General features: G+C 42.4%; 2 protein-coding genes across 2 annotated transcripts; one reads left to right on the top strand and one right to left on the bottom strand.

The window, feature by feature from the left end:
* Window positions 1–242: 242 nt before the first annotated feature.
* Window positions 243–14,490, top strand: LOC139472767 (protein amalgam-like). Its single transcript, XM_071255234.1, has 8 exons — window positions 243–377; window positions 4,755–4,891; window positions 6,634–6,856; window positions 7,641–7,801; window positions 9,243–9,354; window positions 10,262–10,412; window positions 12,847–12,992; window positions 14,098–14,490. Exons 1-8 carry the CDS (start codon window positions 317–319, stop codon window positions 14,220–14,222), a joined length of 1,116 nt encoding a protein of 371 aa, XP_071111335.1. The 5' UTR covers window positions 243–316; the 3' UTR covers window positions 14,223–14,490.
* Window positions 14,491–22,339: 7,849 nt separating this feature from the next.
* On the bottom strand, window positions 22,340–26,467 carry LOC139472841 (zinc finger protein 236-like). The gene has a single exon (XM_071255309.1). It carries the CDS (start codon window positions 26,408–26,410, stop codon window positions 22,352–22,354), a length of 4,059 nt encoding a protein of 1,352 aa, XP_071111410.1. The 5' UTR covers window positions 26,411–26,467; the 3' UTR covers window positions 22,340–22,351.
* Between the last annotated feature and the right edge of the window lie 1,229 nt (window positions 26,468–27,696).

Below are 27,696 nucleotides of genomic sequence, written 5' to 3'. Positions count from 1 at the left end.
GATATATTGTCTCTGATGAATGTGTAACAAATTCCTGACTTCTAAAAATAAACTATTCAGCACTTCCCCCCGTTGTTCTATTCTTTATTCTTCATATATTCCTTCAAATATCTCGCGACCGTTCTGCATTAAACATATTATTCCATTCCGTATACGATTCCAAGTTTTGAATCGGCTACAATGACTCACCTGTCCAATTGGCATACCTGAGAGGTGAGAATGTGTCAGCTGCGCATGCGCTAACGGATGTGAAATTTTAAGGGTCGGATTTTTATCAACTATCGGAGTTACAATTTGGTTGATAATCTAAAACAATATGGATCTGAGAAAGGAGCTTTGGCTCTTTCTTGCTATTTCTACAGCTCTAATACACACAGGTAAGAATGATCGGGCAGTGTTTTACCTGTTCGGCGAATGTTTACCTGTTTTCAGTACTTCCTGAAGTTGTCGTTGTGTTGTTGGTTTTGGGAGTCATTTGAACGTCTCCCTTACAATATGATCAGCCTGACAAGTTGCCACCCTTACTGTTTATGGATTTATTGCCAGAACTAACAATACCTGGCCCAATACCTGCTTGATACAAAGTATTTGAACAGCCTTATGTCAAGATAGTGGTCTGAGCTGAATGGGTTGACATTAAAAAGGACGAAAATTCAAACTGATAGTCTGCAGAGCTCCAGATAAGCTGTGTATCTGCGTAAAATACGCATAAAAAAACAGAAATACGCAGTAAAATAAAATCCAAGCGTATCAAATACGCAACGAACATTACAGATACGCGACAAAAATAAAACTTGTGCGTATCATCAAAATATTGTGAAGAAACCCCCTGTATTCGATAAGCAAATAAGCAACTTATTTTGAAATTATAAACGGGCATTCTTTCAACCATGCCAAACTCAAAAATGACAGTTACATCACGATCATTTGCCATCACACTTTCTTGTGGAAGTATCATGGTATTTTTGAGTCCTATAAAGCTCTTGAACCCACACAACACCAGTTTGCAAGGTCTAGATGAATAGTGTTTTTAAATATTTAATTTAAATACCCACAAGTGTGAAAACTAGTGGGTAACAGAAATTTGAATACCCAGATAGAATTACTGATACCCAATGATTTTATAATGCAAGGGTAAAATAACCACAACACTAAAAGCTTATCCACTGTTATCCAGAGCTCTGGTCAACTGGTCATTTGGTCTGGGATCATCACAGATCAAGTTTAATTCAGTCAAACCATACCATACTAGGGCTGGGACGAGTTCAAATTTACTACCCCGTAACCCACCACCCTATTACCCGACCCTACCCGGGTACCCGCTGTAGATAGTCAGAGATAAGTACAAACTGTCCAATTTGGAAAAGTTTGACCTTAGCCCTGGCAAAATATATTTAGATACACATGTAAAATGATCTGGTCATGCATACACTGAAGTTTACTGCATGAGGTTTTATCTTTATTCAGACATATAAAAGTCAGAAGGAATGGGAACATTAGTGACTTAAAGTGTAACCATAGAGTTTTAGATAAATTTTAAAGTCAGTTAACTCCCTTGCCTTGGGAAGATTGGACTAGGAGTGACTGTAGTAGTACACCATCTACACCTGGTCCTGGTAGAAGCGTGCTGTGGCCCTGTCTTCTTTGTTGCCACAATTCCTTCCACAGAATTACAATCCTGAGCCATGCCACCAACAACAATCCTGGGTTTGAAAGCCCAGATTCATCCTGATTATGTTTCTTGGTTTGTCAGCACAATTCCTCTATTTGGGGGTTCCACCAAAGTGTTAGGGGGCACTGGTGGCTCAGTCGTCTAAGGCGCCGCGATTCCCTGTGCAGAGTTGCGTCCCTTGGGCACGCCAGAAACCTATGATAGTGGGTTCGAATCCCGGTTAGCCCCGATTATGTTTGTAGGTTTGTCAGTACCATACCCGTGCTCGTGGTTTTTGACCGAAGTGGTAAACATCTGAGACCTGCATCACTTCGGGCTTTCCTCCCACATTAAGCTGACACGCCGTGATATAACTGGAATACTGTTGAAAGCGGCGTTAAACCCAACTCACTCACTCACTCAATTTGGGTTTTCCTCTCATGTTCAGGGGGACACGGGTGGCCCAGTTGTCTAAGGCACCGTTATTCACTGTGCAGAGTTCAGTCCTTGGGGCATGCCAGAAATCTATGGTTGGGAGGTCGAGTCCTGGTCTGCCCTGATGTTTCAGAAGTTGTTAACATTGCTCCAGATAACTTCTTGAGCAATTGAGTTTTTACTCTGGGGTTTTGATTTTAATTGGATTATTACATTTTTCATCGAGTAACCCATTTTTTTTTCACTCATCCATTCATCACTCTATTGGGTTTTTCCCAAAAATAGTAAACATTTTAAGATTTTAAAAAATGAAATAATGTTTTAGATGTTTATAACTGTTCTGAATATATACATGGTATAGGCTTGACTTGGAAAGTAAATTAGCTCGTAATTGTGTTTCGGAAGTCAGCTTCTTTGTACGCATGCTGAAAAAGCTTCATTGGGTATTTACCCGACCTGTTTTTATACATTTGAGTTTTTCATTTAATGCATGTGTTTCTTTACACAAGTTAATTGAAAGTGATTGGGTTTTGAATATTTTTGGGGGGTATTTTACGCAAATGCGCTGCTTATCTGTAGCTGTGTGTTAACATCAGAGACCGGCATCGATCCCAGATGAAGCTGACACGTTGCGATGTAACTGGATACTTACCTGCTTACTGTTCATAGCGTCTGTCACTACCATTATCGATCAATATTCTCATGTAAGCAGACTACTTTCACATTGAATGTGACAGTTAAGGCTTGTAAATAATAACAAACGGCGAAAACATAATGGATATGAATTTATTTTTACAATATGAACCGTAAACAACTCGGCGAGGCAATGATCATGAGATTGGCCAAGCGCGCTCCCCCGCCTCCGCCTCAGTTAAACGACTCATCGTCTATAACGCCCACCAATTATTTGGACCCAATTGTTGTAGCGAGGGATCACTGTATTGTCATGATCATATAGTCTCCTAAAACTGTAACTATCCAGGTCAACAATCAGTGTCAAGTGACAATGGAAGTTTCTGTCCTTGAAAAAGATTACTACCGTATTCGACATAATAAGCGCCCAGGGCGTTCTCAAAATTAGAACTAGGCGGCTCTTATTAGAAAACTATTTTGGTGAAAAACAACAGAGTTGAAAGATCGTAAATTTCGTGGTTTATGCTTACGGTCTGAAAGTTTATATATGATAGATATATTTTTCCAGAATTTAATTTCCCATTATTTAGGATGCATATAACACACATATTATACACGAATAAATAAGTCTTGTGTACATTGATCAATCGGGAGGGATGCTAATTGGGATTGTTCACTAGCCAATATTTTAGCAAATATCGCTGTGGGCGCTTTTTAGAGCAGGACGCTTATTACGTCGAATACAGAACATCTACTTGATAAAGGGTGTCATTTATTTTTATAACATAATGTCTTTTGAAGGAGTGAAGGGATACTAATTGATCCAGGCAGGGTTATTTCGTGACCTACAATACTAAGGGTCTAAAGGAGCCCCAATATTAATGTCAAGGGTCCTTGCAAGAAATATGAGGGTCCTGTAAAGTTATGAAATGGTGCAGTTTCAACCTAAGTGTTGATAGAACGACAAACATTTGGGGGTTATATGTTTCTATTTGTTATCCACTAGCATGGGCTTACAACATGTACAATAGTCATAGCGCTAAGACAATAATATTCTTGCAATTTGACAACGGGGGACACCAGAAAACTGAAAATGGGCCTTTGCTGTGTCATATAAATGCTTTTACAACCAGCCACCCTACTGACACACAATCTGACAGAACTCTTAATTACAACTGTTTATAACATGTATAATATCCGCTAGCTCACCCTTAAATGCCAAAGAGCACACTAAATATCTGTGTGGGTGCCCTTTCTTAATGACCCCGTGGGGTTTCTGGTTGTAAGAGGTGGTCGTCATTGGGTGGCCAGTCTCGGTGACTTGGTTGATGCATGTCATCGTACCCTGATAATGTAGGTAGTTGCTTACATTCACAATGTCAATCACAATATTTTCTGGTCCAGGCCGTGTGAAGCCCATTTCTGGTGTCCCCCACCGTGATATTGCTAGAACATTGCTAAAAGCGGCATAAAACCATACTCACTCACGACAGGCTGCTGTCATATAGCTGGAATATTTCTGAGAACAACACACACACACACCTACCTTTGTTAATGGCAGGCACGATTGAAATTAATACATATTAGGACCGGGATGGGTAACTTGGGGACTCACAGTACTATCCGGACCCGTGGTTAGTCACGTGATATATTGTTAAATGACCAACTCTTACTGTAGCTCAGTGGTTACACTACAAGGCGCTAATGTTTGCATTTCTTTATGACGATGCAAACAATCCTTTTGACTTATATATGTTTGAGGAAAGATGAAGCTTCAGTGTACGCATGATCTGATCGTTGATACATGGTCAGGCTTGCTGACTTGGTTGATACATGTCATCGTATCCCAATTGCATGGATCGATGCTAATGATGTCAATCTCTGGATTGTCTGGTCCAGACTCGATTATTTACAGACCGCCGTCATATAGCTGGAATATTGCTGAGAGCGGCGTTAAACAACAAACAAACAAACAAAAACAAAAGTTTTGACTTGTCCCGGCCCTAATACTCATGTATCCCCTTTTGTTCCTCAGTGTTAGGGGATGACCCCATCGTGACCATCCCCAACTCCACGCCGGACGTGGACCCAGTGGATGGATACATCAAGTGTCCCAAGGATGAGGACGCCTTCCTCATCTGTGCGGTCACCAACAAACCCGTCGACAGTGACGTAAGTAGGAGTAATCTAGTTAGTCCAGACATTTTATGTTTTTCGGATTACAAACCCGCCTACTTTAATTTTTGAGAAAATGTAAAAAAAATCGGATTTCCATTTTTTTCCCCCACTGATAGCCACATAGTCAGTTATTTTATTTGTTATCACTTTTTAATAAAAAAAATGAATTTACCTTTGTAAACTAGTAAAGAGATACATAATCTTTTTTGATCTCGAAGCTGAACATGAATAGCCTCCCTTGACAATTGTCCATGTTGTAAGTGGTAGAATTTGTATTGTTACAAGGGGCTTTATCGTCACAAATGGCCGTCTTTTGAGTACAGAAAACGTTCATAAAGTATGTCAAAGGCATTCTGCATTAAAAAAAATGCATCTGACTTTCTTTTTCTTTTTTCCTCCTCCAACCCTGGACTTTAGGCTGAAAAATCTGTAATCCTGAAAATATAAAAAAGACTGGCCTTAGAGGCTTAGACACGTACAGTAAACTACGTTTACAACGAACACGCTTCAAATGAACTGATGGCCATGATCATGATAATGAACTGTTTTTTCATCCCATCCATTTGCTGTATACCGTAATGTGCTCACAGTAATGTCTTTGTGTTGGGGGGAAAAGATCAAAACTCTTCAACCCTGTGTATAAGAGGACCCCCCTTGAAAGCCCCCTGAATTCTAGGTACGAAAAACTAGCCTCCTACATGGCGATATATGGTATACGCTGTGTATATGATTATACGGTAAAGTACGGTTATAACGAACTTAAAGGGACTTCTAATTTTATTTTGCTATAATCGTAGTTTGTTATAAGCATATATACAGCATAACAACAGCAAATAGTCGGGACCAAAATAGTAAGTTCGTTATATCCGTCAGTTCGTTATAACCATGTTTGTTATAACCGTAATTTACTGTATTTCAGTTTCTCCTTTTAACATGTTTAACAAATTAATGTCATATGATATTTTTTCACTAATTGTTTACTCCTACCTGAGGATCTATCTAGACTTGCTCAGAGGCCTGTGTTCGACCTGTGTTTCGTCTAGCAAATGTCAGTAATACTTGCCAATTTGGAATTAGAAATGTCCCAATTCCTGCTTCTATCATGATTATTGTTGTCATGGTTATCCCTGTATTTTCTTGAGTATAGTCAGCATCCAAGCATAATGCACACTCCTGTCTAGGGGATGCAACATTTTGGAAGAAAAACTTTTTTTTCGAGTATTATGTGCACTCAAATATTTTTGACATGTTTCAAATGCCGTCATTATAATATCAAACCTCAGCTGAGAACTTGAACAAAGCATGGTTCTCATGTGTACATTGTGCCATTTAGGGAATGAACATGCTGTGTTTTCAATGTAGAGCTAGGTTACCTGCGGATTTAACTGTGCTAAATTGAATTTGGAACCGTTGTTGGTTTGTTTGTTGCTCAGCAATATTCCAGCTATATGACGGCGGTCTGTAAATAATTGAGTCTGGACCAGAAAATCCAGTGATTGATATCATGAGCATCGATCCACGCAGTTGGGATCGCTGACATGCTTCAACCAAGTCAGCGAGCCTGACCACCCGATCCTGTTAGTCGCTTTTCACGACAAGCATAGTCGCCTTTTACGACAAGCATGGTCGCCTTTTACGACAAGCATAGTCACCTTTTACGACAAGCATAGTCGCCTTTTATGGCAAACACGCGCAGTGTTATTGGTTATTTTGTAGAAATGTGTCGTGTGTTCCAGGTGAAGTGGGTCATGCAGGCTGTTGGAAACAGCGTCCTCACCCCCATCAGCACCGATCTTAACAGCGAGGACCCCTTCAAGTACAGTTTGGAGAAACCGTCGCCTACTGCCTGGCGCCTCAAGGTGCAGAACGTGCAGGTGACAGACGAGGGCAGGTACACCTGCAGGGTGCAGACAGGCTCGCAGATCTACGTCCAGGCCGTAGCGGACATCAAGGTGACAGGTAAGACACTATAAATAACATTTACATAGATACTTGTGTTATTAACTGTGAGGTGCAGACAGGCTCGCAGATCTACGTCCAGGCCGTAGCGGACATCAAGGTGACAGGTGCGACACTGTAAATAACATAGATACGACTCGTGTTATTAACTGTGAGGGTGCAGACTGGCTCATAGACCAACGTCCAGGCCTCGTGTTATTAACTGTGAGGGTGCAGACAGGCTCATAGACCAACGTCCAGGCCTCGTGTTATTAACTGTGAGGGTGCAGACTGGCTCATAGACCAACGTCCAGGCCTTGTGTTATTAACTGTGAGGGTGCAGACAGGATCATAGACCAACGTCCAGGCCTTGTGTTATTAACTGTGAGGGTGCAGACTGGCTCATAGACCAACGTCCAGGCCTTGTGTTACTAACTGTGAGGGTGCAGACTGGCTCACAGACCTACGTCCAGGCCTTGTGTTATTAACTGTGAGGGTGCAGACTGGCTCATAGACCAACGTCCAGCCTTGTGTTACTAACTGTGAGGGTGCAGACTGGCTCACAGGCCTACGTCCAGGCCTTGTGTTATTAACTGTGAGGGTGCAGACTGGCTCATAGACCTACGTCCAGGCCTTGTGTTATTAACTGTGAGGGTGCAGACTGGCTCACAGACCTATGTCCAGGCCTTTTAACACCATTTCGTATGATGCTCCTGGCAGACGATGTATCCACTAGACCACACAGTCTGATTCTGTAGGCAATTCTTTTCTCTTTGTCTTGATTAAACTTGTTGGCTGTTTTCAGAGGTCCCTAGGATATCGGACCTGGCCACCAGCAGCGACACGACTGTTAAGGAGGGAGACAAGGTGATGCTGAGATGCAATGCAACAGGACGCCCCTTTCCCACCGTTGCCTGGAGTCGTATGGCAGGGGAGCTTTTACCAACAGGGGGACAAGAACTACAGGTGAGACACGCCCACTGTCAGATACACCCTTGCCGAGTCTGGGTAGAATAGGTCCCCAGTAATCCATGCTTTACATACTACAGATGAGACACGCCCACTGTCAGATACACCCTTGCCGAGTCTGGGTAGAATAGGTCCCCAGTAATCCATGCTTTACATACTACAGATGAGACACGCCCACTGTCAGATACACCCTTGCCGAGTCTGGGTAGAATAGGTCCCCGGTAATCCATGCTTGTCATATACAACAGATGAGACACGCCCACTGTCAGATACACCCTTGCTGACTCTTGGTAGAATAGGTCCCCAGTAATCAAAGGTTGTCATATACAACAGATGAGACACACCCACTTTCAGATAAACCCTTGCCGAGTCTGGGTAGAATAGGTCACCAGTAATCAAAGCTTGTCATATACTACAGATGAGACATGCCCACTGTTAGATACACCCTTGCCGAGTCTGGGTAGAATAGGTCCCCAGTAATCCATGCTTGTCATATACAACAGATGAGACATGCCCACTGTTAGATACACCCTTGCCGAGTCTGGGTAGAATAGGTCCCCAGTAATCCATGCTTATCATATAAGTACAGGATACCCATGTTATAGATAGTGTCATTGTACTGGGAAACTACTCACCTGTAGGTCCCATGACCTTTGTTTCTGATATGAGACTCGTTGCCTTGGCATCTTGAGGACCATTATACACCAATGATTTGGATCATCACTCATTCTACCTGTGAAGATCCGAGTTAGAATTGGTCTTCAGCAACCCATGCTTGCCGTAAAAGGCAACTATGCTTGTTGTAAGAGGCGACGAATGGGATTGGCCGGTCAGGCTCGCGGACTTGGTTGATGTATGTCATCGTACCCCAATTGCGTGGATCGATGCTCATGATGTCAATCGTCTAGACATTACGATTTTTTGAATAATAGATAAATGTTTGTCCAGACTCGATTATTTACAAACCACCGTCACATAGCTGGAATATTGCTGAGTGTGGCGCTAAACAACAAACAAACATCCTTGATAACCACAGTTATGAAAATTCTGAGATATTGCTAAAAGCTGTTTTCAACCACTCAAAACCTCCCCCACTGACTCCAAGGGCTAAGACTGACTCTGATCTAAAGGATAGATCAGTTGTTCAATCCCCGGCTGCATCATATCAAAAGAAGTTTAAAGATGGTACTTGTTATCATCTGGCTCTCGGCATTAAGGGGCTAAAACAAGGACTGGTCGGCTCGTAGTCAGTTTACGGTGTCTGAGTGGTGTATACATGTTAAACTGCGGCATGGTATCTCAGTGGGCTAGCACTGCAAAGTTGGCATTAGTCCGGACTAAAACAAGCAGTCGCACACATGCATCTTGAATGGGTCTTTAAACCCCATTTACCTCTCCCACCTCCTAAGACTAATACAAGACTTGGTTCTGTTTATAGGACAATATTCTGAACATCCCTAGCGCCAGGGCAGAACATGCTGGAATCTACAAATGCACTGCTAAGAACTTCGCAGGCCAGGACAACAGGAACATCTATCTTCAGGTGAAATGTAAGTGTACATCTGCTTTATTTGGACGTACGTTTATCATCAAGTTGAGGACAATACCTTTTTACATTCAATTTACGTATTTGACTGACCAGGGCCCCATTCCACAAAGTGACCGCAGCACTACGACTATCAGGAGGCTATGTTAAAGTATTGGATTTATGAATGTCTTCGTGCTACGATCACATTTGTGAAAGTTTGTGGAATGGGGCCGGGCCAGGAAACAAAAAGCCGTCGGAAAATAAAATAAGAACTGTTTTGATTTATTATAAGCTCACTTTGACACCGTCCTTGTGAACTTATGTTGTGGCCTTGTCTGTTGTCAGTCTATTTACTTGAACTTCTTAATATCAATTTCACATAATAGGTTCGAAATGTGAGGAACAAGTAACTAAACATTTCGAGTTTCTGACGGTACGGGTGGCCCAGTCGTCTCAGGCATTGCAATTCCCTCTGCGGAGTTGCATCCCTTGGACATGTCAGAAACCTATGATTGCGGGCTTGCCCCAATTATGTTTCTAGCTTTGTCAGCACTAAGCTGGGTTTCACCAAAGTGGTGAATATCTGAGATTGCATCAGATTGAACCCACGCACCTCTTGTTTATTGATGGGGGCACGGGTTGTCCAGTCGTCTAAGGTGCCGCGATTTACTGTGCAGAGTTACATCCCTTGGGCACGCCAGAAACCTATAATTGTGGGTTCGAATCACGGTTCGCCCCGATTATGTTTCTAGGTTTGTCAGCACCATACCTGTGCTCGTGGGTTTCACCTAAGTTGTAAACGTCTAAGACCTGCATCACTTCAGGCTTTCCTCCCACATTAAGCTGACATGCCGCGATATAACTGGAATACTGTATAAAGCTGTGTGAAACCCAACTCACTCTCTTACTCACTCATTCACTGTTTCCAGTTAAACCCCGAGTGACAGTAGAGAGTCCAAGAGTGGGCCAGGCTCCCGGCTACTACAAGAGTTTAATCTGCATCGTCAAGGGTTATCCTGTCCCAACAACCGAGCAGGTGTCATGGTCTCATTCAGTCAGCCCCATATACTCCGCGGGCAGGTAAGTCTCTCTCAGCCCCATATACTCCCAGGGGAGGTAAGCCTCTCTCAGCCCCATATACTCCCAGGGGAGGTAAGCCTCTCTCAGCCCCATATACTCCCAGGGGAGGTAAGCCTCTCTCAGCCCCATATACTCCTAGGGGAGGTAAGTCTCTCTCAGCCCCATATACTCCCAGGGGAGGTAAGCCTCTCTCAGCCCCATATACTCCCAGGGGAGGTAAGCCTCTCTCAGCCCCATATACTCCCAGGGGAGGTAAGTCTCTCTCAGCCCCATATACTCCCAGGGGAGGTAAGCCTCTCTCAGCCCCATATACTCCTAGGGGAGGTAAGTCTCTCTCAGCCCCATATACTCCCAGGGGAGGTAAGCCTCTCTCAGCCCCATATACTCCCAGGGGAGGTAAGCCTCTCTCAGCCCCATATACTCCCAGGGGAGGTAAGCCTCTCTCAGCCCCATATACTCCTAGGGGAGGTAAGTCTCTCTCAGCCCCATATACTCCTAGGGGAGGTAAGTCTCTCTCAGCCCCATATACTCCCAGGGGAGGTAAGTCTCTCTCAGCCCCATATACTCCCAGGGGAGGTAAGCCTCTCTCAGCCCCATATACTCCCAGGGGAGGTAAGCCTCTCTCAGCCCCATATACTCCCAGGGGAGGTAAGTCTCTCTCAGCCCCATATACTCCCAGGGGAGGTAAGTCTCTCTCAGCCCCATATACTCCTAGGGGAGGTAAGTCTCTCTCAGCCCCATATACTCCCAGGGGAGGTAAGTCTCTCTCAGCCCCATATACTCCTAGGGGAGGTAAGTCTCTCTCAGCCCCATATACTCCTAGGGGAGGTAAGTCTCTCTCAGCCCCATATACTCCTAGGGGAGGTAAGTCTCTCTCAGCCCCCATATACTCCCAGGGGAGGTAAGTCTCTCTCAGCCCCATATACTCCTAGGGGAGGTAATTCTCTCTCAGACCCATATACTCCCAGGGGAGGTAAGCCTCTCTCAGCCCCATATACTCCTAGGGGAGGTAAGTCTCTCTCAGCCCCATATACTCCTAGGGGAGGTAAGTCTCTCTCAGCCCCATATACTCCTAGGGGAGGTAAGTCTCTCTCAGCCCCATATACTCCTAGGGGAGGTAAGTCTCTCTCAGCCCCATATACTCCCAGGGGAGGTAAGCCTCTCTCAGCCCCATATACTGCCAGGGGAGGTAAGCCTCTCTCAGCCCCATATACTGCCAGGGGAGGTAAGCCTCTCTCAGCCCCATATACTCCCAGGGGAGGTAAGCCTCTCTCAGCCCCATATACTGCCAGGGGAGGTAAGTCTCTCTCAGCCCCCATATACTCCCAGGGGAGGTAAGCCTCTCTCAGCCCCATATACTCCCAGGGGAGGTAAGCCTCTCTCAGCCCCATATACTGCCAGGGGAGGTAAGTCTCTCTCAGCCCCCATATACTCCCAGGGGAGGTAAGCCTCTCTCAGCCCCATATACTGCCAGGGGAGGTAAGTCTTTCTCAGCCCCATATACTGCCAGGGGAGGTAAGTCTCTCTCAGCCCCCATATACTCCCAGGGGAGGTAAGCCTCTCTCGGCCCCATATACTCCCAGGGGAGGTAAGTGTCCCTCAGCCCCATATACTCCCAGGGGAGGTAATTCTCTCTCAGCCCCATATACTCCCAGGGGAGGTAAGTCTCTCTCAGCCCCATATACTCCCAGGGGAGGTAAGTCTCTCTCAGCCCCATATACTCCCAGGGGAGGTAAGTCTCTCTCAGCCCCATATACTCCCAGGGGAGGTAAGTCTCTCTCAGCCCCATATACTCCCAGGGGAGGTAAGTCTCTCTCAGCCCCATATACTCCCAGGGGAGGTAAGTCTCTCTCAGCCCCATATACTCCCAGGGGAGGTAAGTCTCTCTCAGCCCCATATACTCCCAGGGGAGGTAAGTCTCTCTCAGCCCCATATACTCCCAGGGGAGGTAAGTCTCTCTCAGCCCCATATACTCCCAGGGGAGGTAAGTCTCTCTCAGCCCCATATACTCCCAGGGGAGGTAAGTCTCTCTCAGCTCCTTATTCTCCTGTTAACTCCTATAAAAGTCCAGTTTCCACCCTTGCTGAACCAGACTGGAATTATGGAGTTATATTTTGGCTAAACTAATGAGTCAATGCATAGTCCAATCAAAATCGCATAATGAAATCGACATCCGGTTTGTATACCTCTGTGTAGACTTCAGTCGATTGCAGGATTTGCAAGGCATATGTACTGCCAACTGGGCATCAAGAGATATTTTCCAAATCTTTTCATATTTTTAATCAAGGCATTCAAGTGATTTGATGCACTTTGCGAAGTAAGAACTGTTTTAGCTCAATATAGATTTTGATTATAGCTCAGATGGTCTTGAAGGGGCATTAAACCCACTCACCAGTTTCTTTCCTGGTTAGTAAGCATGCCCATGTAACTTCAGATTTGAGATTACAAACATACCCGGAGCCTACAACCGCATCACGAGCATCCTCACAATCAAGGGAGTGCAGCCGTCGGACTACGGAAACTTCCGGTGTGCTGCCACCAACGAACAGGGGGATGGAGAGGCTGCAATTGAGCTGTATGGTGAGTGGACTACTTTCTGTATCCCGACACCGTAGACGCAATAGCAGATCTCCAGATAAGCTGGGTATCTGCGTAAAATTCACATCAGAAATGCAGAAAAACGCAGTAAAATAAAATCCAAGCCTATCAAATACGCAGCGAACATTACAGATACACTACAAAAATAAAACTTGTGCGTATCATCAAAATATTGTGAAGTAACCCTGCGTATTCGATACGCAAATCAGCAACTTATTTTGAAATTATAAACAGGCATTCCGTCAACCTTGCCAAACTCCACGATGACAGTTACATCATGATCATTTGCCATCACACTTTCTTGTGGAAGTATCGTGGCATTTTTGAGTCCTATAAAGCTCTCGAACCCACACGACACCAGTTTGCAGGGACTAGATGAATAGTGTAATATTTAACTTAAATACCCACATGTGTAAAAACTAGTGGGTAACATAAATTTGAATACCCAGATAGAATTACTGATACCAAATGATTTTATAATGCATGGGTAAAATACCCACAACACCAAAAGCTCAACTGGAGCTCTGCGCAATAGGTCTGAATAGAGTTCCAGTATACACTATGAATGCTGTATACTGGCAAGACCAGAAGACTGTCTCCGTGGTCTAGTGGTAGAGCGTCCGCCCGGAGAGCGGAAGGTCTGGGGTTCGATCCCCGACTGCGTCATACCAAAATACGTCAAAAGATGGTACTTCTTGTTACCCTGTCTGGCGCTCGGCATTAAGGAGCTAAAACAAGGACTGGTCGGCTCGGAGTCAGTATACTGTGTCTGAGTGGGGTATTCATGTCAAACTGTGGCATGGTATCTCAGTGAGCTAGCACTATAAATCGGCATCAGTCCGGACTAGTACAAGCAGCCACACACACACACGTGCATGCACGTCGCTATATAAGTGCAGTAATCTTGGACCCGACGTTAAACCCAATTCACCTCACCTCACCTCACCTCACCTCACCTCACCTCACCTCACCTCACCTCACCTCACCTCACCCCACCTCACCTCACCTCACCTCACCTCACCTCAGAATCATATAAAATCTAACATAGTATTGAAAAAGAAATGATGTGTGTCCCCTTCCTCCGCAGCCTCCGACCAGCCAACGCCTGACAGGACGGGGCAGATCAACAGTCGCTCGTCCGCGCTGGTCATAAGCGCCACCACGCTGCTGATGCTGCTGTCAACGTGCCTCCTCCATCGACTCAACTTGTGAACATGAGACCATCACAGACCTCAACACTTCTTTGGCTTGTATACATGGCGTTCTTCTGCCATCTGTCGATAAACCAGGCACTTACGCAATGTAGTGCTATTTTGAGATTGGTCCCAGATTTTTCCGACCAATCGACGCTCAGATCACATTGGTTTCAAAAGGAAGATGGTGAACATATCGCATCTACAATTTTTTATCGCAAACTCTAACAGAAATTCAAACATTGAAAGAAGTATCTGAAAAGAAAGTTTTTTTTTCATGTTTTTATGAGAGGGGGGGGGGGGATCTTATTACTACGTGTTAACTTTAGTTTATAGAAATAGCCATGTTTTGGCGTGTGGCCTTTGGGTGTGGACATTGCATGAATGTCTGGCATAGGGTTTGCAACATGTTCAACATGGGACTGGTTTAAATGAGGGCAGGACATGCTCACCCTTTTCGCGAACACCGGGTGTCATCATTGATTTTCAGTGATCCATTCATAAAATTTTCACCTCTATTTTGCCTTTTTCGCCCAATGGAATCTGGTCCGTCATATAATCGGGACTGGTAATTCTCTGACATTGATATTATATAATCTGTTTCATTAACGTACTGAAAATACCATATTCGACGTAATAAGCTCCCAAGGCGCTCTCAAAATTAGAAACAGGGGGCTCTTATTAGAATATTATTTTGGTGAAAAAAAACAGAGTTGAAAGATAAATTTCGTGGTTTATGCTGACAGCCTGAAATGTTTATGTACAGCAGATATATTTTTCCAGAATTTAATTGCCCATAATTAAGGGTGCGCATAACACACGGATGCGTATATGCGAATAAATAAGTCTTGTGTACATTGATCAAGCGGAACGGGTGCTAATTTGTATTGTTCATTAGCCAATATATTAGCAAATGTCAACGTGGGCGCTTATTAGAGCGGGGCGCTTATTATGTCGAATACAGTAGACACAATGTCTGAGTGTTGAGTTGTGATGGAGAAATGAAGTGTATTCATCCTTGTGAAGTATTGTGGATCTGCATGTACAGTAATCATAGTACCAGACATGCCTTCAAGACTTTCCTCCGTATCCATCCATTAAACAAAACAATGAACAATTGGGTTGATGAGCTGCTGTCACAGACTTCCTGTAATGGCCAGCCCTGAGACAGGGCGTATGGAAATAAGTTTGATTAATTCGACCAGACCAATGTATTTTCTTGTTATAAAATTAGCCTGATTAATCAACCAAAATTTTTGCAAATAGTAATATGAAAAACGTGTTGATATACTTTTATGTTGCTTGTATACATTTTTAAGAAAGAACGTTTCAAAAATTGTTTTGAGAATTTTCACTTCCCATTTTTTTAAGAAAATGACCCAAATCATTTTAACGAAATCCTGCAAACATGACAATAAAATTGTCTAGACTTATACATTCATAAGGAAGAGATTTTATGGATGTCAACTTCTTTATTATGAGGAACACATCGTTTCGGAGTATATGCTTAATTACTTCTTCTGATGAAGGAGTAAGTATACACAACACGAAACGTTGTTACTTAAAATAAAGAAGTTGACATCCATAAATTCTCTTCCTTTTGTGCATCACTTCTAAATGCCTTTCAAAGACTTATAAATTCAGTTGAAAAATCTGTATTCTGCTCTTTTTCAGGATATGTATATATATATATGCAATGATTTACTGTGAACACCCAGTTCAAGATATTTAAGACATTTTGTTATCCTTAACTTTGCCAGTGGTATGGTAGTAAAATTTTAACCTGTGATCATCTTCAGTGATGGGACAGTGTGTGCCAAGAAACTGAAGTAGGACTTGTGTTGTTAGCAACGGCAGCTTCTTGCATACCGTGTTCTACGTAATAAGCGCCCAGGGCACTCTCAATATTAGAAATAGGGGGCTCTTATTAGAATATTATTTGGGCGGAAAAATCGTAAATTTCGTGGTTTATGCTGACAGCCGAAAATGTTTATATAAGACAGATATATTTTTCCAGAATTTAATTGCCAATAATTAAGGGTGCATATAACACACGAGTGCATATTATATAAGGATATATAAGTCTTGTGTACTTTGATCAATCGGTAGGGGTGCTAATTGGGATTGTTCACTAGCCAATATATTAACAAATATCTCCGTGGGTGCTTATTAGAGCTGGGCGCTTTTTACGTTGAATTCGGTATATCATATTTGTTCTATTTGAGAATATTTTTATCAGACACCACCATTAAGGATTATAGATTGATGTCTTGCATTAATTGCAACACATGTTTATGTTTAAAGTAATTTGATTTTAAAACATTTGTTAGACAAACAAATATTCCCACATTGAATGCTATAATGAAGTATGGTGCTTCAGGTCTATTTCAGTTTGACAAATATTAATTAAAAATGTTTTGTTTTATTCATTATGCATAGTTTTTGAATGTTTGTAGGTATTTTAATTTCATCCGATCAGTGTTAAGGAAAAAGAATGTTTAATTTCAGGGTGATCTTGACATATGCATGTAGGCCTTTCCAGATGCTTGTTATCATGAGAGTCATGCAAACGTATCGTGTCATGTCGTGTCATGTCATGTCCATAAATAATAGGATGTCATATTCTGTGTGTGACATTTAACAACTCTGTGTATATATTTTGAGTCCACTTACTTGTCCCTCAACACCAGCTGGCTTTGTTGTAACCCTAGGCAACAATTATTTTTTCAAATTGTGACAATGTATGAAAGCAGTTTATTGTTAGGAATCTTGAAGGAGAGTATCTAATCAGTCTTCTCTGACGGAGGAAGAGGACAGAAATTGTATACAAGTTTGTATCAAGTTCAGTGTAAACTGTATTAGAATAAAGACTAGTATTATCATGATTATGGGATTTACATATACTCAAAGGAAAAAGTTACTGTGACATAAGTTTGTAAGTGAGAGAATCCACATCCCTAGAACTCTCAATGTGTATTGTATTGTTAAAGAGTAAATTGTTTTCTTTGCTATTCCTTCACTGTCTTACAATCTTGCCAAGTATCTAAGGTGACACAACTTGAAGATCAGAGTTGTGTCCCTTTGCTATGCCAGGATCTGCTTTGTATGATTACGATTCTTGGTCTGCCCTTAATGATGCATGATTATTTTCAGTCAAGTCATCAATTAATACAAAAACATAAGTGGGAATTGAATTACTGAGTGTTTAAATAATTATTTGAAATTTCATAGCTTTTAACAATTCTTTTTATGTGATATGTAAAGAGCATATTACCATGATTAAGGTCTTATTATGTCATAAGAAACAAAGTAGAAGCACAATTTTAAACAGAGCTCCAGATAAGCTGCGTATCTGCGTAAAATAAGCATCAGAAATGCAGAAATACGCAGTAAAATAAAACCCGAGCGTATCAAATACGCAACAAACATTACAGATAAGCTGGGGCGATCGGGTAGCCTAGTGGTTAAAGCGTTCGCTCGTCACGCCGAAGACCCAGGTTCGATTCCCGACATGGGCACAATGTGTGAAGCCCATTTCTGGTGTCCCCCGCCTTGATATTGCTGGAATATTGCTAAAAGCGGCGTAAAACCAAACTCACTCACTACAGATACGCTACAAAAATAAAACTTGTGCGTATCATCAAAATATTGTGTAGTAACCCTGCGTATTCGTTTAGCAAATCAGCAACTTATTTTGAAATTATAAACGGGCATTCCGTCAACCTTGCCAAACTCCACGATGACAGTTACATCACGATCATTTGCCATCACACTTTCTTGTGGAAGTATCGTGGTATTTTTGAGTCCTATAAAGCTCTCGAACCCACACGACACCAGTTTGCAGGGACTAGATGAATAGTGTTTTTTAATATTTAACTTAAATACCACATGTGTAAAAACTAGTGGGTAACATAAATTTGAATACCCAGATAGAATTACTGATACCAAATGATTTTATAATGCATGGGTAAAATACCCACAACACCAAAAGCTTATCTGGAGCTCTGGTAAATCATTTTAAGCCATGTACAATAATTCCTCTCATGTAAGTGTGAATATGCTAAACTATACTTATGCCTCTCGGATGTATGTACGCTGTATAACAGTTAATGAGTTTACGCAATAATTCAATTATATTTTTAACCTTCTTTTTGATGGCAAACGTTGGATATTCTTAATGTGTACATACAAGATCATGTTGATTCAGCCTCATTCATCTGTATATAGGAAATCATGTAACCATGGTAATCAACTCGACCTGGCGTGAGTTGGTAATTAGAAGTCGCATCAATATATCAGCTATCGAGCCACTAGAACCTAGATTATGGGTATCACTTCTAAATGCCTTTCAAAGACTCGAACGTAGATGTAATATATTCGTTTGAAAAGTGAGAAACTGATTTCTCTGATTTCTATTTGGAACCATCCGTAGCTTTCATCATAATACTTTTGACAGATCTTACGGAGAAATTCAGAAGCTTAATGTAGGATTAAAAAATGCAGTTCTAGTTTTGAGACCTACCCCCCACCACACCCAAAACTTAATCGTCAAAAGAGTGACTGCTTTTCAAGTCATCCGGTTATATTACCTACCATTGAGATGTCAATCATTTTCATAATACAAATGTGAATATAGTTGTTCTTTCTTTTGACTGAAAATTTTATTTTGTGGGATGGAAATCTCTCACCCTTCCCTCCACACCAGCCCAAAAAATGAAGAAACTATTTTTTTTTCTGTAATCAGCTTTTCAATTTCTCCCTTACAAAACAAGAAGTAATTTACACATTCTGTACTAATAACATGAAGAGCAACAGTAACTTGGATAGTGATATATTTGATACTGAATTTCTAAATATTCAGTGTTATCAAGATTCATCCCAAACTTGTTTTGTAATTGATTTATCAACATTCCAGAGAATTTATTTCGAAACAATGTGTACATAATTTGATAATAAACCAATTTGTATTTTCTACTCATGTGTCATGTTGTCTGATTAATCTGAGTTCACTGCTTCCACACTAGGTGTGCGGCAATATTCCAGCTATATGACGGCGGTCTGTATATAATCCAAGTCTGGACCAGACAAGCCAGTGATTGATATGAGCATCAATCCACGCATTTGGGATCGATGACATGCATCAACCAAGTCAGCGAGCCTGACCACCCGATCCCGTTGGTCGCCTTTTACGACAAGCATGGGTTGCTGAGGTTCTATTCCAGCCCGGATCTTCACGGGTCCCAAGCAACTGAGCGAGCCTGACCACTCGATCCCGTTTATCACCTTTTACCACAAGCAGAGTCACCTTTTACCACAAGCAGAGTCACCTTTTACCACAAGCAGAGTCACCTTTTACCACAAGCAGAGTCACCTTTTACAGCAAGCATGGGTTGCTGAAGACCTATTCTATCCCGGAATCTTAACGGGTCCCGAGTTGACGATATCAATCACTGATTGTCTGATCCAGACTCGATTATTTACAGTCCGCCGTCACATAGCTGGAATATTACCAGTGATTGATATCATGAGCAACGATCCATGCTTTCTGGGTATGATGACACCCTATCACCAGGTCTGAGCACCAGATCCATTAAGTTGCCTTTTGTAACCAATTCTAACCCGGAATCCTCAAGATTATGACACCATGCCTGTTTGACGGTCTACTACAAAGCAGTTCTGTATCTTTCCACTCAACTGATTACATGATCAGCATCATAATAATCAATATTGATTATCAAAAATGTGTATTGATAATGTACAAGCCTTCTAACACCCGTGAAGATCCGGGTTAGAATTGGTCTTCAGCAACCCATGCTCGTAAGAGGCGACTAACAGGATCGGGTAGGCAGGTTTGCCGACTTCGTTTGTGCATGTCATCGTATCCCAATTGCGTGGATCGATGCTTATGATATCAATCACTGGATTGTCTGGTCCAAACTCGATTAATTACAGACCGCCGTCATATAGCTGGAATATTGCTGAGTGCGGCGTACAACAAACATGCTCTGAACATTACATTATTACCCTGGGAATGGGTGGGTTGAGCTGTCCTCTTCCCTTCTTCAACCTGGTTCGTACCCCTGCTAAGTTAGAATCTGGGGAAGAATAGGTCTTCAGCAACCCATACTTGCCGTAAAAGGCAACTATGCTTGCTGTAAGAGATGACTCTGCTTGTTGTAAAAGGCAATCAACGGGATCGGGTGGTCAGGCTCGCTGACTTGGTTGATGCATGTCATTGTATCTCAATTTCATAGGTCGATGGTCATGAAGTCAAAAATTTACAGACCGCCATCATACAGCTTGAACATTGCCGAGAGCGGCGTTAAACAACAACGAACAAAACAAAGCCCATGCTTGGTGAACAGAAATTTCATGCAGTTCATTCATAAAACATGCAAATCTTTAACTATGTGCAGTGAACACAATTTGATCATTGTAGCCAGTAAGCAAATGCTTAGAATTCATGCATGAATTTCAGAATGGTCAGTAAACTGTTTATCTGCAGGTAAAACATCTTAGCTGTAATTTAATTCAACATATTTCCACCTGACATTTGGGGTATTTTCTCTTTGGCATCAAAATGAGTTTACCTTGACAACAAACACAGCAGATCCACTCAGTCTCATGCAATCTGTTGAAGCTGGCTGACTGGACTTGTCCCAGCTCAAGTACAATATGAGATAGAAAATAATGAAATGAAATAAAAAAAAAATTCTCCTGTACAATATGTGATGTTTACATGTTTTCTTGAGTGAGTGAGTGAGTGAGTTGGGTTTAACGCCGCTTTTAACATTATTCCAGTTATAATCACGGCGTGTCAGCTTATTGTGTGAGGAAAGCCCGAAGTGATGCAGGTCTCAGACGTTTACCACTTCGATGAAACCCACGAGCACGGGTATGGTGCTGACAAACCTAGAAACATAATCGGGGCGAACCGGGATTCGAACCCACAATCATAGGTTTCTGGCGTGCCCAAGGGACGCAACTCTGCACAGCGAATCGCGGCGCCTTAAACGACTGGGCCACCCGTGCCCCCGTATCAATAAACTAACCCAAATTGCAAATCATGAGGCAAATATTATAAAGGGGTTAACTCTGATTTTGCAACCTCGATTTGTTACAAATATAACCTTAAACAATTTTGATGGTCATTTTGATCAACAGAAATGAGAGAGATCTTTTATATTTTGGTTTTCTGTGAAGTATGCATAAAAAAATAAAATTTCTGTAGTCGATTGGGCTTGGGACATTTCGGAATCTTTAGCCCAACTAATTTTGCCAGTCATGGGCTAGCAGGCAGGCTATTATTTCGCACACTTTGTCACATTTCACAATTAGCCACGAGGAAAATAGAGAATTAAGGAAAATCATACATTTTTTTATTGAAGAGGCATATTTTTTCAACCACCAAACAAAGGTTTTGAGAAAACAATCTGTGCACCAATTAATAAGAAATGAGGGTTTAGATGGGTTTTGTCACAAACCGCTTTGAATCAGATATTCCACAAGAAGGACAGTAACAACAGCTATGAATTCACATTTTTATTAAATTAATATAGATATATTTTCCCTGCATTGCATTGTCAGATGTGATTTACATAGAGTCTTGCTTTGTTTTGTTTGTTTGTTGTTTAATGCCGCACTCAGTAATATTCCAGCTATACGGTGGCGGTCTGTAAATAAATAAGCAGGGGAACCAGGTTGAAGACGGGAAGAGGACAGCTCAACCCACCCGTTCCCAGGGTAACAATGTAATGTTCAGAGCATGTTTGTTGTTTAACGCCGCACTCAGCAATATTCCAGCTGTATGACGGCGGTCTGTAAATAATCAAGTCTGAACCAGACAATCCAGTGATTGACATCATGGGTATCGAAACACGCAGTTGAGATACGATGACGTGCATCAACCAAGTCTGTAAATAATCAAGTTTGGACCAGACAATCCAGTGATTGATATCATGAGTATCGAAACAAGCAGTTGAGATACAATGACATGCATCAACCAAGTCAGCAAGCCTGTGATTACCTGATCCCATCAGTCGCCTCTTACGACAAGCATTGTCTCCTTTTGGGGCAAGAATGGGTTGCTGAAAACCTATTCTACCCCGGATCTTCATGGGTCAGATCAGCAGGTGTTTAATGCCTTTGTTAGACATTTCTTTCTTCTAAATTGTCTTTCTTATGGTCAGCCATGTGGCACATAAACTCGAACAAAAATGAAAAATGTTCTGAACATAATCCGCAGTTGAATATTTGATCCTCCTTATAGTCCTTAAAATATTCCCTAGCTTCACGATGATGTTCAAAGACATGGTTCTTCAGATCTAATAACTTCTGGAACTCAAAATGACAGACTTTACATCGAAACACATGCGCCATCTTCACATTCCTGGAATGTTCATTATTCAGGTCATAACTTTTATCACATTCTAAACACCTCTGCAACTTGTTCTTAGCGCCAAATGTTGTATAGGTCTTTAGAAGGTCGTCAATGTTGACGGTTTGAAAGCACTCCTGCAAGTGGTCCCCGATGAGCTGTTTTGAAGCCTGGGGTAAATATCCGTCGGTGTCATACCAACACTTCCCACACTTATTGCACACAAGCTTGTGACTCTCCTGGTTGCCATTGTGAGTCAAGGTGTGGTTCTTCAGTCCTGTGATGTAGCTGAATCTCCTGCCACACCACATGCAGACGTGCTTGTCTGTGTCTTTGTGGACAGCCAGATGCTTTCTTAGCATATTTTCATAAACGAAGCCTTTAGAGCAGTAACGACAGATAAAGTCGAGGTGACTCTCCATCTCGTGTTTGTACAGTAGAGGAAGACTTGGGAAGATGCCATTGCACCTCTTACAGAAGTATGTCTTTGCTGGTGGAGATGTAGATGTTGTTGGTGGAGCTGATGAGGGCGTGACAGAAGAAGAGGGTGTGGCACTTGAGGAGGGTGTGGCACTTGGGGAGGGTGTGATGGTTGATGGTGTGACAGCTGATGAGGGTGTGACAGAAGAGAGTGTGATAGAAGAAGATGGTGTGACACTTGATGAGGGTGTGTTGGTTGATGGGGACTGTGATCTCTGATTGTGTCCCAGAGCATGCTTTAAGGCATGGAAAGCACCATCCGATGCTTCAGACACTGGTGGAGTCACCGACTTGGAAATATCAGTGCAAGACTCCTGCATGTTCATACGCCTAGGACTTGCAATCCTCAACTCACTTGTTACAGTTAAATGCGAAGGAGGAAGGGTTTCATCCTTTGTGGATCCCGAAGGACCCAGAACCTCTGGTAAGGACTTCAAGATAGCCAATCCTTTCTTCAGATTGTTCAGAGGAACAGACACTTCTAATCCACCAGTCTTATTCTCAAGGCTGTCGGACTCTGTGTCACCTTCAACGCCAAGGTTGGAAATAAGATCAACTAGTTTTGATCCTTGTCCTGCAGCAGTTGCTTTGTTAGATGGGTCCTCCTTCAGGGCAGAGATGGCCTTCTTTACAGCTTCATTGGTGTGAGTGTACAAGTGTTTCTTCATGACGCTCTGATAGGCGAATACTTTCCCACAGAAGGGACAGGTGTGGCTGATGTCGGGGTGGTCTCGCAGCATGTGAAGCTGCTGGGCGGCTACGTGCTGGAACACACTCTGACACTTGTAGCATGGGTAGTACCCTGCATGGGTAACGGGTGATTCTAAGGTCAGGCACAGTGCCTCGTGTTGTTGGAACGTCTGTGGGCTTACAAAGATCCTGCCACACTGCCCACAGTAGATGTTGGCAGATCCTACTGGTGTTGTTCCCTTTGAATTCTTAGCTGACCTTTTGACTGATTTGGACTTCTTCTCTTCCTGAGTTGATGTAGGGTCCGTTTTAGTTTTCCATTTTCTCCTCTTCACTGGTGTTAGTGGCAACATGTCCTTCAGCTCTCTTTTCTTCCGCTTCCGTTTTGGTCTGGTGTTGTGAGTGTGAGCAGGCACACACTCGGTTTCCTCTTTCTTACATTCCTGCTTAGCCTCCGATACATAATGATCTGATATTGTGACTCCAGATGAAGTAGAATCATCAACATCTGACTTAAATTCCAGGGGGGTGTTTCCTGCTGCATTGGCCTGCTCCTCACATAATCTGGACTTAACCTGAGGACACCCTGCCTCTGATAAACCCATTTCTCTACCACCCTCACCATCAGTCTTTAGTGCGAGACTCTGAGAACATGCATACATACCAGCCTGTGAATCTGCAGGCAGAGTTTCAAGATTGGTTTCTTTTTCAAAGTTAGTTTTGCAAATAGATAAATATTTATCAGAGGTAACATTGTTTCCACTTTGACTGTCTTCATCAATCCTGACATTGACTGACATTTGATCATCATCATCATCGTCTTTTTCAGGCGGTTCTTCCTTGATGTGCATGCAAACATCTTCACTGGCAGGTGCTTTCATCTCATGTATGTTTTCTTCACTACTGTACACTGTATCACTGCGAGCCTCCGGGACAGACTTCACTTCCTGTGACACTTTCCTTGGCCTTCCTGGACCTCTGCTACCAGAAGCCTTAGGAGGCCGTCCAAGCCTCTTCCTGGGTTCCAGACATTTTGCCAGTCTCTGTGCCTCCTTTGCTTCCTTGGCTGCAGTCTCTTTCTCCATATTCCTCTTAATGTTAAGAATGTCTTGAACAGTGTATGTCAGTTTTATACCTCCAAGTGGGTTTGTAGACACCACTGGTTTCACGAACCCTGACGCCTGATCATCAACAGCTATCTCCGATTCTTCCCTGGACGGAAGCTTGCTCGTGTCCACCCTTTTGTCTTCTACCAAAATCTCGGCATGTGCCTTCTGAATGTGATATTTGAGTTGATAGGCAAATCGAAAACCCTCATAACAAACCGGGCATACTTTTTTCTTGTTTCCAGCCTGAGTGGAATCTGTGTCATCAACTGCAGTAAGATTTTGAATCATCTTATTGTCAATGAGCCATTCTGGGTGCACTTCTTGCATGTGGAGATTCAAGTAATAAGGATGGGTGTAGATCTTGTTCCTGCAGATGAAACAGGTCTTGCTGTACCGAGCTCGAGGATTAAACTTCCCTTTTGTTCCTTTGCTCCTCGACTCTTCCTCTCTCCCATTCTTCCTCTTATCCTTTTCCAAAGTCTCTGGATGAACCTTCTGCATGTGGAACTTCTTATGGAACTCATATTGAAACTCTTTGTTACAGATTTCACACATTTTGGGGTTGACTGATTTGATCCCAACCATTTCGCTATTCTCCACGTCGTATAAGGCATACCTAGCTATCATCTTGCTGTTGTCTTCTTTGTCACATGGGACTCTGTCCACCCTGTCACATGGAGCTCCCAGATCTTGTGGTTGAACTGATGTATCGCCCATTCCTTGTTCGTGCTCTTCTTCTCTGTCCATGTAGATCTCAAACTCTGTTGAAGCTCCCTGAGTCTCCTGCCCAAGATCTTCCTCTTGTGAACAGGGTGAATCATTTTCATATTCAAAACTCGGATTTCTTTTCACTTTTCTTCCTCGCCTTGTTCTTTCAAACACTCTCTCAGATTCTGTCTCATTTTCATCTTCCTCCATCTCTTCTTCGTTTGCATCCTGTTGTGACTCCTCCGAGGAAAACACTTCCCCCTTGATATGGACATAGCTGTGGTTGTATGCGATATCGTAACTGTCATCCACACTCTCTTCTTTGACTAGTGGATGTCTGACAGTCTCAGGCTCAGCCTCTCCTGTGGTAATACGTGGGGATGATTCAGTCTCTGTCAAAGCATCATCTGAGTCACTTGGACTGTACTCTGTCTTCACAATACTGTATCTACCAATACCCTCATTCTCAAAATGATAGGATTCGTTTTGTGTTCTGTTGGTCCCAGTTTGGATGTAGCACCTGGGCAGGAGCTCATTAGCATCTTCTACTGAATCTTCTCGAGTGTATCTACGTGACATGACCTTGTAGTCATGTTCTTCAGAATCCCCTTCAGAACCTTCTTGAGAGTAACCTGGAGACATGGCCCTGTCGTCATGGTTATCCGAATCCCCTTCAGGACCTTCTTGAGAGTAAGCCTTTGACATTACCAGGCAGTCATGGCTATGAGAATCTCCTTCAGGAGCTTGTGGGTAGTCCTGGGACATGGTGCCATAGTCTTCATCATTTTCAGGTTCCTGTTTGATTATGATGTCCCCTTGGCCATAACATCCTCCTTCATCCATTTTTTGCCAATCCACCAGGATTTGTTTCAGATATGAAGTGTTGAATGTTTTCTCATTTTCACTGTCAGATCAGTGGATATCTGACGTCACTCTCTCACTGCATCTGCTTCTGATTTCATCTGCGTGTTTGCTCGTTATAAGTCTGAAAAGCAAAGAAACAAAAAAATATTAAAAATCCTGGAATGTGAACCATTCTGCAGCAAAATGATAACCAGAATAAAAGTCTATTGTTATTTGTCATGTTCTGTTCAAATTGTCAGTAAGTGAGTGAACTTTGTTAAATGTAAACTTTGAAAAGGGGGAGGAATAACATGGTTATATCATGGCATTTCAGATCAAAGTGGAAGGAATAACATGGTTATGTCATGGCATGTTAGATTAAAGTGGGAGGAATAACATGGTTATATCATGGCACATTAGATTAAAGTGGGGAGAATAACATGGTTATGTCATGGCATGTCAGATTAAAGTGGAAGGAATAACATGGTTATATCATGGCATGTTAGATTAAAGTGGGAGGAATAACATGGTTATATCATGGCACGTTAGATTAAAGTGGAAGGAATAACATGGTTATATCATGGCATGTCAGACTAAAGTGTGAGGAATAACATGGTTATATCATGGCACATTAGATTAAAGTGGGGAGAATAACATGGTCATATCATGACATGTCAGATTAAAGTGGAAGGAATAACATGGTCATATCATGGCATGTCAGATTATAGTGACAGGAATAAGATGGTCATATCATGGCATGTCAGAATAAAGTGAGAGGAATATCATGGTCATATCATGGCATGTCAGATTAAAGTGGGAGGAATAAGATGGTCATATCATGGCATGTCAGATTAAAGTGAGAGGAATAAGATGGTCATATCATGGCATGTCAGATTAAAGTGAGAGGAATAAGATGGTCATATCATGGCATGTCAGATTAAAGTGAGAGGAATAAGATGGTCATATCTTGGCAATTCAGATTAAAGTGAGAGGAATAACATCGTCATATCATGGCATGTCAGATTAAAGTGAGAGGAATAAGATGGTCATATCATGGCATGTCAGATTAAAGTGACAGGAATAAGATGGTCATATCATGGCATGTCAGATTAAAGTGAGAGGAATAAGATGGTCATATCTTGGCAATTCAGATTAAAGTGAGAGGAATAACATGGTCATATCATCATGGCATGTCAGATTAAAGTGAGAGGAATAAGATGGTCATATCACGACATGTCAGATTAAAGTGGAAGGAATAACATGGTTATATCATGGCATGTCAGATT

This window comes from Haliotis cracherodii, unplaced genomic scaffold (assembly GCF_022045235.1).
Source record: "Haliotis cracherodii isolate W230 unplaced genomic scaffold, xgHalCrac1.p SCAF_25, whole genome shotgun sequence".
Classification (NCBI taxonomy): domain Eukaryota; kingdom Metazoa; phylum Mollusca; class Gastropoda; order Lepetellida; family Haliotidae; genus Haliotis; species Haliotis cracherodii.
Note: the sequence above shows the minus strand (reverse complement) of the source record. Positions and strands in the feature narration are given on the sequence as shown.

Excerpts from the sequence above, each read along its gene's own strand:
- LOC139472767 (XM_071255234.1), top strand. The coding sequence starts at position 317 with ATGGATCTGAGAAAGGAGCTTTGGCTCTTTCTTGCTATTTCTACAGCT. Across the intron at positions 4,892-6,633 it reads ACAAACCCGTCGACAGTGAC|GTGAAGTGGGTCATGCAGGC; the intron begins GTAAGTAGGAGT and ends CGTGTGTTCCAG. Across the intron at positions 9,355-10,261 it reads CATCTATCTTCAGGTGAAAT|TTAAACCCCGAGTGACAGTA; the intron begins GTAAGTGTACAT and ends CACTGTTTCCAG.
- LOC139472841 (XM_071255309.1), bottom strand. The coding sequence starts at position 26,410 with ATGGATGAAGGAGGATGTTATGGCCAAGGGGACATCATAATCAAACAG.